This window comes from Piliocolobus tephrosceles, chromosome 14 (genome assembly GCF_002776525.5).
Source record: "Piliocolobus tephrosceles isolate RC106 chromosome 14, ASM277652v3, whole genome shotgun sequence".
NCBI lineage: Eukaryota > Metazoa > Chordata > Mammalia > Primates > Cercopithecidae > Piliocolobus > Piliocolobus tephrosceles.
In genome coordinates this window covers 39,906,128-39,920,389 of record NC_045447.1, presented here as the reverse complement: position 1 = coordinate 39,920,389, position 14,262 = coordinate 39,906,128, and the positions used below count along the sequence as shown (strand labels likewise).

Sequence of the window (14,262 nt, the reverse complement as noted above, 5' to 3'; positions counted from 1 at the left end):
AACAATGCAGAATTATGCAAGTCAAAAAGTATTAAATTACTAATTTCATTTCTTTATCTTCAGTGCTATGCACAGGGTAGGTCCTAAATATATATGAGTAAGATTTATTGTGGAAGTGGAAGCAACAAGTGAAAGGTATGTGAGAAGTCATGATTTGCCTGCAAGGACCTCTTGAGGGTAAGTTTTAAAAGAAAATTTATTGACACACAATATTTGTACATATTGATAGTGTAACATGACATTTTGTTGCATGCATACAATATGTAATGATCAAGTCAGGGTATTTGGGGTATTCACCATCTTGAGTATTTATCAATTCTTGGTGTTGGGAACATTTCAGGTCCTCTTCTAGCTATTTTGAAATATACAATACATTGTTGTTAACTATAATCACCCTACTCTGCTATTGAATATTAGAACTTATTTCTTCAGTCTAACTGTGTATTTGTATCCATTAACTAACCTCTCTTCATCCCTCCGACCCCCTCCCAGGCTCTGGTAACTATTTTTCTACTCTCTATATCCATGAGATCAATTTTCTCTCTCTCTCTCTGTCTGTCTGTCTCTCTCTTTCTTTCTTTCTTTCTTTCTGAGACCGAGTCTCGCTCTGTTGCCGCAGCTGAAGTGCAATGGCGGGATCTCGGCTCACTGCAACCTCTGCCTCCCGGGTTCAAGCGATTCTCTTGCCTCAGTCTCCTGAGTAGCTGGGATTACAGGCACCCGCCACCATGCCCGGCTAATTTGTTTGTATTTTTAGTAGAGACGGGGTTTCACCATGTTGGCCAGGCTGGTCTCGAACTCGTGACCTCAGGTGATCCACCAGCCTCAACCACCCAAAGTGCTGTGATTACAGGCGTGAGCCACCCCGCCCAGCACAGATCAAATTTTTGGTGCCCACATATAAGTGAGAAGATATCTGTCTGTCTATGCCTGGCTTATTTCACCTAACATAATGACTTCCTGTTCCATCCATGTTGCTTCAAATGACAGGACTTCATCCTATTTTATGTCTGAATAGTATGCCATTTTGAATATATACACCATGTTTTCTTCATCCATTCATCTGTTAATGGACACATTTAAAAGATTTTGTATCTTTACTATTATGGATAGTTCTGCAATAAATAAGGGGGTGAATGTATTCCTTTGATATACTGAGTTGCTTTCCTTTTTTTTTGGACAGAGTCTTGATCTGTTGCCCAGGCTGAAGCGCAGGGGAGCCATCTTGGCTCACTGCAATCTCCACCTCCTGGGTTCAAGCGATTCTCTTGTCTCAGCCTCCAGAGTAGCCAGGACTGCAGGCACACGCCATCAAGCCCAGCTAATTTTTTTATTTTTAGTTGAGATGGGGTTTCACCATGTTAGTCAGGTTGGTCTTGAACTCCTGACCTCAGGTGACCCACTTGCCTCAGCCTCCCAAAGTGCTGGGATTACAGGCATGAGCCACTGAGCCTGGCCCAGATTTCCTTTCCTTTGGATAAATAGCCAGTAGTGGGATTGCTGGATTGTATAATATCTCTATTTTTATTTTTAAAAATCTCCATACTGTTTTCCATAATACTTGTACTAATTTATATTCCCACCAATAGTGTATGAGTTCCCATACTCTGTATCCTCACCGGCATCTACTTTTTTTCTTTCTTTCTTTTTTCTTTTTTTTTTTTTTGAGATGGAGTCTTGCTCTTGTTGCCCCAGCTGGAGTGCAATGGTAGGATCTCGGCTCACTGCAACCTCCACCTCCCCTGTTCAAGCGATTCTCCCGCCTCAGCCTAATGAGTAGCTGGGATTACGGGCGCCTGCCACCATGCCTGGATAATTTTTGTATTTTTGGTAGAGATGGGGTTTCGCCATGTTGGCCAGGCTGGTCTCAAACTCCTGACTTTGTGATCCACCCGCCTTGGCCTCCCAAAGTGCTGGGATTACAGGCGTGAGCCACCATGCCTGGCCTAATTTTTTTTTTCTTTTTGTCTTTTTATTAACAGTCATTCTAACTGAGGTAAGATGTTGAAGTGCCCAGCATCACTAACAAGCTATGATTAGTGATGTTGAGCATATTTTTACACACCTATTGGTTATTTGTATGTCTTTTTTTGGGAAATGTCGGATTTTTTTTTTAACTGTTGTTTGAGTTTCTTGTATATTCTGGATATTAGTCCTTAGTCAGATGAGTAGTTTCCAAATATGTTCTCCTATTTAACAGGTTGTCTCTTCATTCTGTTGTTTTTGTTGCTGTGCAGAAGCTTTTTAGTTTAATATAGTTCCATTTGTCTGTTTTGTTGTTGTTGTTGTTACCTACTCTTTTGATATCTTAGCTATAAAATCTTTGCCTAGACCAGTGTCCTCAAGTGTTTCCCCTGTGTTTTCTTCCAGTAGTTTCACAGTTTCAAGTTTTAGATTTAAGTCTTTAATCAATTTTCGGTGGGTTTTGTATATGCTGAGACAAAGGAGTCTAGTTTCATCCTTCTGAGTAGGAATATCAAGATTTCACAGCACCATTTATTGAAGAGGGCATCCTTTCCCCAATGTATGTTCTTTGTGCCTTCGTCAAAAATCAATTGGCTGTAAGTATGTGGATTTATTTCTTGGTTCTCTATTCTGTTCCACTAATCTATGTGTCTGTTTTTAATACCAATACTCAGCTGTTTTGGTTACTATAGCCCTGTAATGTATTGCATTGGGGATTGTACTGTAAGGAACTGCATTACATGTATAGATTGCTTTGGGTAGTGTGGTCATTTTAGCAATATTAATTCTTCCAATCTATGAGCATGCAACATCTTTCCATTTGTTTGTGTCCTCTTCAATTTATTTCATCAGTGTTTTGCTGGATACATTTATTCTTAGGTATTTTATATATTTTTGGTAGCTATTGTAAATGGGATTGGATTCTTCATTTCTTTTTCTGCTAGTTCACTATTAGTGTATAGAAAAACTACTGATTTTTGTATGTTGGTTTTACATCCTGCAAATTTACAGGATTTTGTTTATCAGATCTGAGGGGCTTTTTTGATGGAGTCTAGGATTTTCCTACATATAAAATCACATCATCTGCAAAGAAAAACAGGTCAAGCACAGTGGCTCACATCTGTAATCTCAGCACTTTGGGAGACTGAGGAAGGAGGAGTGCTTGGGTCCAGGAGTTCAAGACCAGCCTGGGGAACATTGGGAGACCCCATTTCTACAAATTTTTTTTTTAATTAAAGCATACAAAGAGGGATAATTTGACTACCTCTTTTCCAATTTGGATGTCTTGTATTTCTTTCTCTTGCCTAGATTGCTCTCATTAGGACTTCCAGTACCATGTTGAACAGAAGTGGTGAAAATGAGCATTGTTGTCTTGATCCAGTTCTTAGAGGCAAGGCTTTTAGCTTTTCCTCATTTGGTATGATGTCAGCTGTGAGTCTGTCATATATGGGCTTTCTTATGTTGAGGTATGTTCCTTCTGTACCTAGTTTGCTTTTTTTTTTTCATGAAGGGTGATGAATTTTACTAAATGCTTTTTCTGCAGCTATTGAGATGACCTTATGGCTTTTGTCCTTCATTCTGTTTATGTCAGGGGTCCCCAGACCCTGGGTCATGGATTGGTACCCTCCTGGAACAGCAAGAGATGAGTCAGTGAGTGAGCATTACCACCTGAGCTCCACCTCCTGTCAGATCAGAGGCAGCATTCGATTCTCACAGGAGTCAGAACCCCATTGTGAACTGTGCATGTGTGGGATCTAGGTTGTGTGCTCCTTATGAGAATCTAATGCCTGTTGATCTGAGGTGGAACAGTTTCATCCTGAAACTATCCCCGCTCCCCCCACCCTACGATCCATGCAAAAAACGTCTTCAACGAAACCAGTCCCTGGTACTAAAATGGTTGGGGACCGCTGGTTTATATATGATGTTTACTGATTTGTGTATATCGAACCATTCTTGTATCCCTGGGATAAATTCAGTTGATCATTGTGGATTATCTTTTTGAAGTGCTTCTGAATATGGTTTACTAGTATTTTGTAAATGTAAAAACTACTATGTGTCTATGTTCATCAGGGATATTGGCCTGTAGTTTTCTTCTTTTGTTGTGTCCTTGTCTAGTTTTGGTATCAGCATAACACTGGCTTCATAGAATGAGTTAGGGAGAATTACCTCCTCTCCAGTTTTTTTGGAGTAACTTCAGGGGAATTGATGTTAGTTCTTCTTTATAAGTTTGGTAGAATCCAACAGTGAAGCCACTTGGTCCTGGACTTTTGTTTGTTGGAAAATTTTTCATTACTGATTCGATCTTGTTACTTGGTCTGTCCAGGGTTTTTCTTTCTTCCTGATTCAATCTTGATAGGTTTACCTGTCTAGGAATCTATCCATTTCCTCTAGATTTTCCAGTTTGTCAGTGTATAGCTGTTCATAATAGTCTCTAATGTACTTTTATATTTCTGTGTTATCAGTTGTAATGTCTCCTTTTTCATTTCTGATTTTATTTGGCTCTTCTCTCTTTTTTTTTTCTTGGTTAGTCTAGCTAGTGGCTTATCAATTTTATCTTTTCAAAAACTCCCAACTTTTCATTAATCCTTTGTATTGTATTTTTGGTCTCTATTTCATTTAATTTTTTTCTGATATTTATTATTTCTTCTACTAATTTTTGGGTTTGGTTTGTTCTTGCTTTTCTAGTTTTTTGAGGTGCATTATTAGATTGTTTATCTGAAATCTTTCTACTTTTTTGATGTAGGTATTTATTGCTATAAACTTCCCTCTTAGTACTACTTTTGCTGTATCCCATAGTGTTTGGTAAGTTGTGCTTTCCTTTTCATTTGTTTCAAGAATTTAAAAAAATTTCCTTCTTAAGTTTTTCATTGACCCAGTGGGTGTCTGGAAGCATGTTGTTTAATTTCCATGTATTTGTACCATTTTCAAAGTACCTCTTGTAATTGATTTCTAGTTTTATCCCATTGTGGTCTGAGAAGAACTTGATATAATTTCAATTTGTAGAAATTTGTTGAGACTTGTTTCGTCTAATATATTGTATATCCTGGAAAATGTTCTGTGTGCTGATGAGAATAATGTGTATTGTGCAGCTGCTGGAGAAAATGTTCTATAAATGAGTGTTAGGTCAATTTTGTCGAAAGCACCGTTTAAATACATTATTTCTGTTAATTTTCCATTTAAATGATCTGTCTAATGTTGAGAGTGGGGTGTTTAAGTCCCTCACTATTATTTCATTGGCATCTATCTCTCCCGTTAGATCTAATGAATTTGCTGAATGTACCTGTGTGCTCCAGTGTTGAGTGCATGTACATTTATAATTGCTGTATCCTCTTGCTTCATTGATCCTTTTATCATTATATAATACACTCTTTGCCTCTTTTTCCCGTTTTGACTTTTTTTTCCTAAGCCCTTTAATATTCACTTAAATAGCTGAGGCACAAACAATAATAAAACTGCATTTTTTATTTTACAAGAAGATTTTGTATGATATCTACATGATATACCAATTTTCTCATAATCTCTTTGGCAATAACATTTCATTAACACTCTAGTCCACAGGCTAATTCAACAGGGTCAGAAAGGCAAGAGGAATATGGTAAAAATAAACTTATTGAGGGGTAAGAGGAATCCAAACATTTACTGACTGGTTATTATGCTCACTACTAGGTTTTACATAGTTAACATAAATTAAATGTGTATGTAAGTTCTAGTTATCTGTTAATAGAACAGCATTGCTACAGCTAGGTAATTCTAAACTTTAAATGTTCTTTCACTTTAAGGACAAATCGTGGAACCAAACAATATGTCTTTGCCTCAAAACGCATGTCAATGTGCACTAATATATAGTTTCCATTTCCAATTTTTTTTTTCAAGTGTGCAACATTAGCGCATGAAAATATTCAAGCTCTTGGCCAGGCATGGTGGCTCATGCCTTTAATCCCAGCACTTTGGGAGGCCAAGGGAGGCAGATCACGAGGTCAGGAGATCACAGCCATCTTGGCTAACATGGTGAAACCCCGTCTCTACTAAAAATACAAGAAAAAAAAAATTAGCGGGGTGTGGTGGCAGGCAACTGTAGTCCTAGCTACTTGGGAGGCTGAGGCAGGAGAATGGCGTGAACCCGGGAGGTGGAGCTTGCAGTGAGCCAAGATCATGCCACTGCTCTCCAGCCTGGGTGATAGAGCGAGACTCCGTTAAAAAAAAAAAAAGAAAAGAAAAAGAAAAAGAAAAAGAAAAACATTCAGGCTCTTATTACTGCCCTTGAACCTGGGTTTACATTCTCACCTGCCGAGCACTATTTGGCCAGAATCACCACAACTACCTGGATATACCACCCTGTTTTTGACTTGAAATCTATTTTATATGATATAAATGTAGCTACTTCTGCTTGTTGTGCTTTCCATTAGAATGGAATATCTTTTTCCATTCCTTTACTTTTAGTCTGTATGTCTTTTACAGGTGAAGTGAATTTCTTACAGGCAGCATATAGTTGGGTCTTTAAAAAAAAAATCTGTTCCATCAGTTTTTTCCACTCTTAAGTGAAAAATTTAATCTGTTTACGTTCAAGAGTGTTACTGATATGTGAGGACTTACTCCTGTCATTTTGTTAACTGTTTTCTTGTTGTTCTATGTAATTTTTGTTCCTTTCTTTCTTTCTTTCTTATCCTTGGAGTTTGGTGATTTTACATAGTGGTAACATTTGAGTCCTTTCTCTTCCTCATTTATTTGCTTTACCAGTGAGTTTGATAGTTTTGTGTGTTTTCATGATAGTAGATATCATCCTTCTGCTTCCAGGTGTAGAACTCCCTCAGGCACTTCTTGTGGGGCTGGTCTAGTGGTGTTGAATTCCCTCAGTTTTTGCTTGTCTGGGAAAGACTTTGTTTCTCCTTCATTTATGAAGGATAGCTTTACTGGGTATAGTAGACTTGGCTGCCAGTTTCTTTTTCTTTCTTTCTTTCAGCACTTTCAATGTATCATCCCATTTTTTCCTAGACTATAGGGTTTCTGTTGAGAAATTGGCTGTCTGATGGGGTTTCCTTTATATGTGACTTTTCTCTGGCTGCTTTTAGAATTCTCTCTTTGTCATTGACTTTTGACAGCTTGACTAGAATGTGCTGTGGAGAAAACTTGTGGAGTTATATCTGTTTGAGGATCTCTGAGCTTTCTATATCCTGTATCTGGGTGTACACTTGGTACACTTGGGAAGTTTTCAACTACTATTTCATTAAATAGGTTTTCTATAACTTTGGTCTTTTCTTCGTCTTTTGGAACACCCACAATTCAGATATTTGGTCACTTTTTTGTTCTTTTTTTTTATACTTCTCCTTTTCTGTTGCTTTTCTCTCTCCCCTTCCCCTTTCTCTCTTTTTTTTTTTTTTTTTTCTGGCTTGTTTCAAAAGACCTGTCTTCAAGTTCTGAAATTCTTTCTTCTGCTTGATCTAGTCTACTGTTGAAGCTCTCAAGTGTATTCTTTTAAATTTAATTCCTTAAATTCTTTAGTTCCTGGATTTCTGTTTGGTTCCTTTTTTTAAGATATCTGTCTCTCTGGTGAATTTCTTATTCATATCCTGAAGTTTTAAAATTTCATTGTATTGTTAATCTCAATACAATTAAATAATTGTTAATGTGTTCTCTTGTATCTCACTGAGCTTCATTAATATCATTATTTTGAATTCTCTTTTCAGGATTTTATAAATTTGTTTTTCTTTTTTTTTTTTTTTTTTTTTTTTTTGAGACGGAGTCTTGCTCTGTCGCCCAGGCTAGAGTGCAGTGGCCGGATCTCAGCTCACCGCAACCTCTGCCTCCTGGGTTCACGTCATTCTCCTGCCTCAGCCTCCCGAGTGGCTGGGATCACAGGCGCCCACCACCTCGCCCGGCTAATTTTTTGTATTTTTAGTAGAGACGGGGTTTCACCGTGTTAGCCAGGAGGGTCTCGATCTCCTGACCTCGTGATCCGCCCGTCTCGGCCTCCCAAAGTGCTGGGATTACAGGCTTGAGCCACCGCGCCCGGCTATAAATTTGTTTTTCATTGGAATCTGTTACTGGAAAATTATTGTTTTTTTTTTTTTTGGAGGTGTCATACTTCCTTGCTTTTTCTTGTTTCTTGTGTCCTTACATTGATATCTGTGCATCTGTTTTAAGTCACTTCTTCCATTTTTTTGGATTGGCTTTGATAGGGGGAGACTGTTTCCTAAAGATGTATCTATGGTGTTGGGTAGGGCACTTTAGCTTTGATATTGGGTGCATGCATATGATTTTTTCTACTGTAAAAAGCATTGGTGGTGTCTGTGATTTTCCTCAGTGACTTAGACTGCAGTTGTTAGTGGAGGCTGTGGTGAGGTTTTACTGCGGGTGGGGATGCCAGGTCATCAGTCCTTAGGCCCCATTTGTGGCAGTGGTGAGCCAAGTGTGTCTTGGGCCTCCAGCAGGTGTATCTGAGCACCAGCATTAGGGGGTCCAAACACACCAATTCTTGGACCTCCAGGAGGCCCCTGCTATAGTGCTGGCAGTGACAGTGGTAGGCTGGGTGTGTGGCTGAGTCTGTCATTCCCTGGATAAGGTATGTGGCATGGGCAATGGCAGTAGCAGTGCTGGCACAACACTTGGACTCTGAAACAGTATATGTTGGTGTTAGTGGTGGCTGCAACAGGCTTGGGAGGTGGTGTATGTGGGGGTCGGGGGGCTGCTGGGGCAGTAGGGGCAGGCTGGATAGACCCATCCATAGGCCCCTGGGAGGATTGCAGAGATGCCAGTGGTGGTGAATGAGGCAGGGCAATACCCATACCCCCAGGTAGTGCTTCAGCATGGCGGCCGGGGGGTGGGGGTGGTGGCAGGTTGCACCAGGCCAGGCAGGCCTGTCTTCAGGCCTCCTGGTGGTGTGCTCAGGTGCTGGTTGTGTTGGGCGGGGCAGGGCAGGGTGCTCCCCAGATTCCTGGTGGAATGTTCTGGTGGCTGCAGCAGCAGCAGCAATGGTTGGAGGACCCTGTCCTTAGGGCACACGCAACTATGTAGCAGTGGACCTGCTGTTGGCAAGTGGAGTCACTGCTAGTGGCATATGCTTTGGTTTCCCAGTGGCAGCAGCAGTGGCTGCAGTGGACAGTGGCAAAGTCTGTCCTCAGGGCATGTGCACAGCAGCTCCTCTGCTGGGGGGAGCTGAGTTGCTGCTTGTGGTAGCCCTCCCAGGTAGGCAGTTATCATGCCCTAGGGAACATGCATTTTTGATTCCCTTTGTCCCAGGGGTAGCTTCACTGGTGCATTACACCACTGATTCCTCAGAGTATGGGGACACACTATGTGTGTTAGAATGCTGGGAATCCTGGTGTTCTGCTGGGTCCAATTGGTATTGTGCTCCTGTAGACCTCTGGGTGTACATGGGGGTATATCATTGGGGCTCCAGGCATGTGGAGATGCAGGGGCCATCGTACCCCAGGGTAGGATGCAGTCTGGTGTGGGCTGGGCTTGCAAAATGGTGCCATGCTGTAGCTGCTTAGGATTCAGGGAGTGTATGGGACCCAGCATGAGTTTCCCTCCTTGAGCAATGCTGTTGCATGGTCTCTAGGCAGTTCCCTATGCTAGTCTCTGGGCCCATGAAGATCCAGGGGGCTGTCCCATGGCTAGGGTTGCAAAAGTCTGTGGTGGGAATGTGGACCACTGGGGATCTCTGCCTTTCCCTACACTAGCCTCTCTGGGCTCCTAGCCAACCCTGGTTGAACCAGTTGCCTAATTTCTCTCTCCTTCCATGCCTCAACTGTTTCCTGTCACTTCTCTGTTGAATTCTAGTGTTCTCTTGGATGCTCTATTCAGATGCCTCTAGTCAGCCATTCTGAAGCCTTCCCCTAGGTCTTTTTTCCCCAGGCTTACATCCGTAAGCTGCCTCAGCTCACCAATTTTCTATTACATAATAATATATTTTCTCTTGGATGACTAGGACTCATCCAGATGGTCTCACCCCTTCAAAATAATAGCGAAGAAGATTACAACTGCATTTAGGAACTGTTCTAGTTGGCTTTTGCCTTTCTCTGATGTATACTCTAGAGACTCATACCACAAACTACGTATAAGGTTTTAAGGGATCTCTTTCTTTATCTGCCCAACTTGCTCTCTTCTGGGAACAGCTTCCAATTTCTTCCTCAATATACCCCCTGTTCCCTTCTCCCAGCTATATGATTCCTGCTGCTGTATGATCCTAGATCTTGGCCACAATTGATGGGTTCAAGATTAGATTGCTGATCTGAGTCTGGCAACCCATAATACCTTGCCTCTGAACCTTGCTTCACGAATTTAAGGGAAGGCACCCGAACCAGGAAAGGTCCATCATAATCCTTCTCTGTTATTTTTTCAAAGTCTGCAAAAGAGAGCCAGTTTCCCTTTGGTGGTAGAAGTATTAAGATGGAGGGCTTGGCTTCACTGGTAGCGTATTTCCTGCTACGAAAGAGAAGTTAGTCTATCATGAAAGACAATGAAGTATCATGTAAAGAAATGGTGTTCTTGTGGTATTTGAATTCCTGGCTTCATTTGAACATCTAGCCTAGCTACATCCCTGTACTTCTCTTGATTCAATTGTGTAACTTTCCTTGAATTACACAATCTATCTCAATAGCTTCCTAAAAATCTTCCTTTCCGCCTAAGCTAGGGTTGGGTTAAACATTTTAAATATTTGCCCATATATCCTAACATATGGTAGTGTATTACTCTATTGAATTGAAGTGTTAAGTTAGGTTTCCAGGTTCTCTAATGCAAAGGAAGCATAAAATTTGGCTGAAAGCAAGCTGGTTAATGTAACTTGGTTTGAAAATAAACATCACCAACGATTTTTTTTGATAATTGTTTTTTTTTTTTTTTTTTTTGGTGTACCCTAAGCAGTTTTGCAATCTTTTCATGTCTTTTTTTTCTTGAGATTTTTCTTCATTTCTGCTTTTCAAATTTGCCTCTTAAAACTTTAAATATTTGCTAATAGAATTTAAAGTCAGTTGTTTTTCCTCTGGACTGCTTATAGTAGAAAAAAGCTGGAGTAATCTCAATATATAATAATAAGGGATTATTATAAAGAACAAATTATATATCTCAAACAGGGCATTAGTTGGAAATACAAATGTCTACTACGTTGTAAACTTAGTAGACGTAAGTGACCAACAGGATTATTTTATAGTTTATTGCTCAAATTTCTCTTTTCTGAGGAAAAAATCTAACTTAGGAAATATCAGAAACCATAAACAAAAAATTTCTGGCCCGGTCACACTCACTGTGACACCAATGCCAAAACCCCACTCCTCCTGGCATAAACAGAGCTGCTGGCTCCAGCAACCGCTTGGCTCAGGGGTCAGGATGGTAAAATTCTCTCTTCCCCTACCTCTCAAGAGTTGCTGCTTTATCAAGGACAGTTTAGAAAGTGGGTCATTGGGAAGACTCCCCTCCTGTCAGCTGGCAGGCTTGAGAGCACTGTTGTCTGGATGGTGGCACCTTCTCAGGCTATTGGGGACAGAGTTCGAGAGGGTTAAGGTTAGGAATGGGGCAAGGGGTTCAAAGGAAGCGATAGAAGATAAGGGCTTTTTGATAAAAGTGGAAGTAGAGGAGGGCTGCAACTGTTCCTCTGTGTGAATTCAGACAGGTCCCTTCCTCTTTCTGGGCTTTTCCCATCTGTGCAATACCAAATTAGGTTAGGGGGCTTCTGGGGTCCCCGTCAGCTTTGACTGGCTTTGATTCTGGGAGGTGGAAAGGCAAAGGAAGGAGATCACGGGACAATTAGTGACCCTGGCAAAGGTGGACAGAGAAGGGCTGATCGTTGATTAGAGATGGAGTGAGTAGAGTGGGGCAGTGAAGTCCTCTGGCGCTTCATTTTTACTCTGTATTTTTTTTGAGACAGAGTTTTGCTCTTGTTGCCCAGGCTGTAGTGCAATGGTGCAATCTCAGCTCACTGCAACCTCCGCCTCCCAGGTTCAAGCGATTCTCCTGCCTCAGACTCCCAAGTAGCTGGGATTACAGGCATGCACCACCACACCCCACTATTTTTTTTTGTATTTTTAGTAGAGACTGGGTTTCTCCATGTTGGTCAGGCTGGTCATGAAGCATTTGCTGAAGAGGCAACTGTAATACAACTGAAATAACTGTTAACCTCAAGTTGGACATACGTGGGTTTGAATTGTAGCTCCACTGTTTCCTAGCTGTAAGCCTCAGACTTTCAATCTCTAAAAATGCCTATAACTACCTGGAAGGATGCTGTGAAGAGCAAATAAGACAATCTCTAACGAGCTCTGCAAAAGCTTTAAAGGCTGTCCAAATAGGGGTTCAGTAGCATTTGTCACTGGATCAAAGAACTGCAATACTGCTCCCCCTCAGCTGAGTGGATCTCTTTATGGACATAACACTCCCTCTTCCACTGGCCCATTGTGTTTTTGTGTGTGTGTGTGTGTGTGTGTGTGTGTGTGTATGAAGGACAAATATTTATGCATATCAAAGGGGAGGAGACTGAGAAATTCCATTATGTGCAAAGTCCTGGATGGCTCAGGTAATTAAGGGTCGAATGCTGGTTCAGTTACTTTTCAATTGTGTGCCTTCAGGCAAGTCTTTCACCTCTCTGAGCTTGTGTATAAGACAAGGGATAATCATACTTAACCTCAGAAGACCGATGGGAAGAGGCAAATGGACAATAAATAGCAAAGTCTTTCTAAACCCAAAGACCTGTACAACTACAACTGCAGTGCTGCAGAGGGAGTTGTACTGAAAAAAACATTACACAAAGAATTTGGTTAGGGTGAGGGCAGACTGAAGAATGATAAAGGGGTTGGACTTTGGAATCAGAGGGACTTGAGATTCTGTCCATGCTTCAAAGCCATGGAACACAGGCAAGTTGCTTAACTACATTCACCTAAAAGGGAAGAACACCTACACCTCAGTGAATTGTTGTGGAGTAAGCATCTGATATGTATGTCTCTCCTATCATGCCCTGCACAAAGTAATTACCAGAATGACTGTGGATAAGGCCCCAACAATTCACTTTTAATGTCCCATGGTTCTATTTTCCCTAACTTCAGCTTAGTTTTGGAAGCTGTGAACACCTCTTAGGGGCAAAGTTCCATTCTAGGGTTCAGGAACCAGGAACTAATGGGCAGAAGCTGGAAGCTCATGGCAGGCAGGACTCTATCCCTCCCAGACCCGTGAAATCTTACTGTTACTCACTCGGGCTTAGGGCAATGAAGTGAAGCTAAAATCAGGTTCCATGGATCCATGTAGTCCATTTGGAAGGATCTGCATAAAAATGGTCAAATATGCAAATGTTTAGTGCTGCTTAGTAAGGTAAACACCATGTTATAGGTCACAGTGTGGCCAAGTCTATCTGTGCTAAACTCCCAGATAAGAGCCACCAGGCTTCCTGGAAAGGTTCCATTTCTCAGAAACACATGAACCAAATCATACCTTCTGTACTGCATGGTAAGCTTTCTCGATGCCAAAGAAAATGGAATGCGACAGAACTTTTAATCCCATAAAAGACTCAATATATTTGGCACCCTCATTTTATAGTACTCCTTTTTGGTACAGAATCATTTTGCCAAAATACTCCTGTGACACAGATGCACATGATAAACTGTAAAATGCAATTTCACCCATTGAAGAGCCCCAAAAGAACAATATGGTAGTGTAGCATGAAGCAACACGCAACTTCTAATTTTCAATATCCCCAAATTGCAAAATACTAATAGCTAATATATATACTACATGCCAAGTATTAAGTACTTTGTAATTATGATCACAATCTGTTATAACTGCACTATGAGGAAAGCAGAATAGTACAATTATCTCACTTTGCAGATGAAACAGCTGAGGTACAGAGATTAATTTACTCAAAATCATATAGGCTATGAGGCTCTCAAGTCTAGCTTTTAAGAGTTGATAAATGTGGAGCCTTTGGCTAGTAAGCTTTGCTACTCTTGGAAATGAATTTAGCCTTAGAAGTATGTTGAAAACTACTATTTATAATTTGCTGTTACACCAACAGGTAAACAGTGAACTATAAGTTAGTGTCATGAAAAGGCTAGAGTATATGGAGGAGGAAGATCACTTCTGGTTTGGGAAGTGGCCAGAGAGTCAAAGAAAGCTTTGCAGCAGTGGCATTTGAGCTAGGCCTTGGAAGATAAAAAAAACATTTGTGTCCTGTACTTAGTAGGAGCTTGGTCAAGACAACACAAATATTAACAAAACTAATGACCTAGATGATATTAAGAAATAAGCCCTAAACGAGGTGCACAACACATGTGTGACAATATTCTTTCTTCAGTATCCACTTTACCCTAGTGTGCTATT

The 14,262-nt window shown here is 40.8% G+C and overlaps 1 protein-coding gene across 1 annotated transcript in view; it reads right to left on the bottom strand.

The window, feature by feature from the left end:
• LOC111536453 overlaps positions 1–14,027 on the bottom strand; it is a 31,658-nt gene extending 17,631 nt beyond the window's left edge. The window contains exon 1 of the mRNA XM_023202830.3: positions 13,141–14,027. Within this exon, the coding sequence (XP_023058598.1) occupies positions 13,141–13,199 (59 nt within the window). The 5' untranslated portion in view covers positions 13,200–14,027. The remainder of the gene's footprint in view (positions 1–13,140) is intronic.
• Positions 14,028–14,262: the final 235 nt, after the last annotated feature.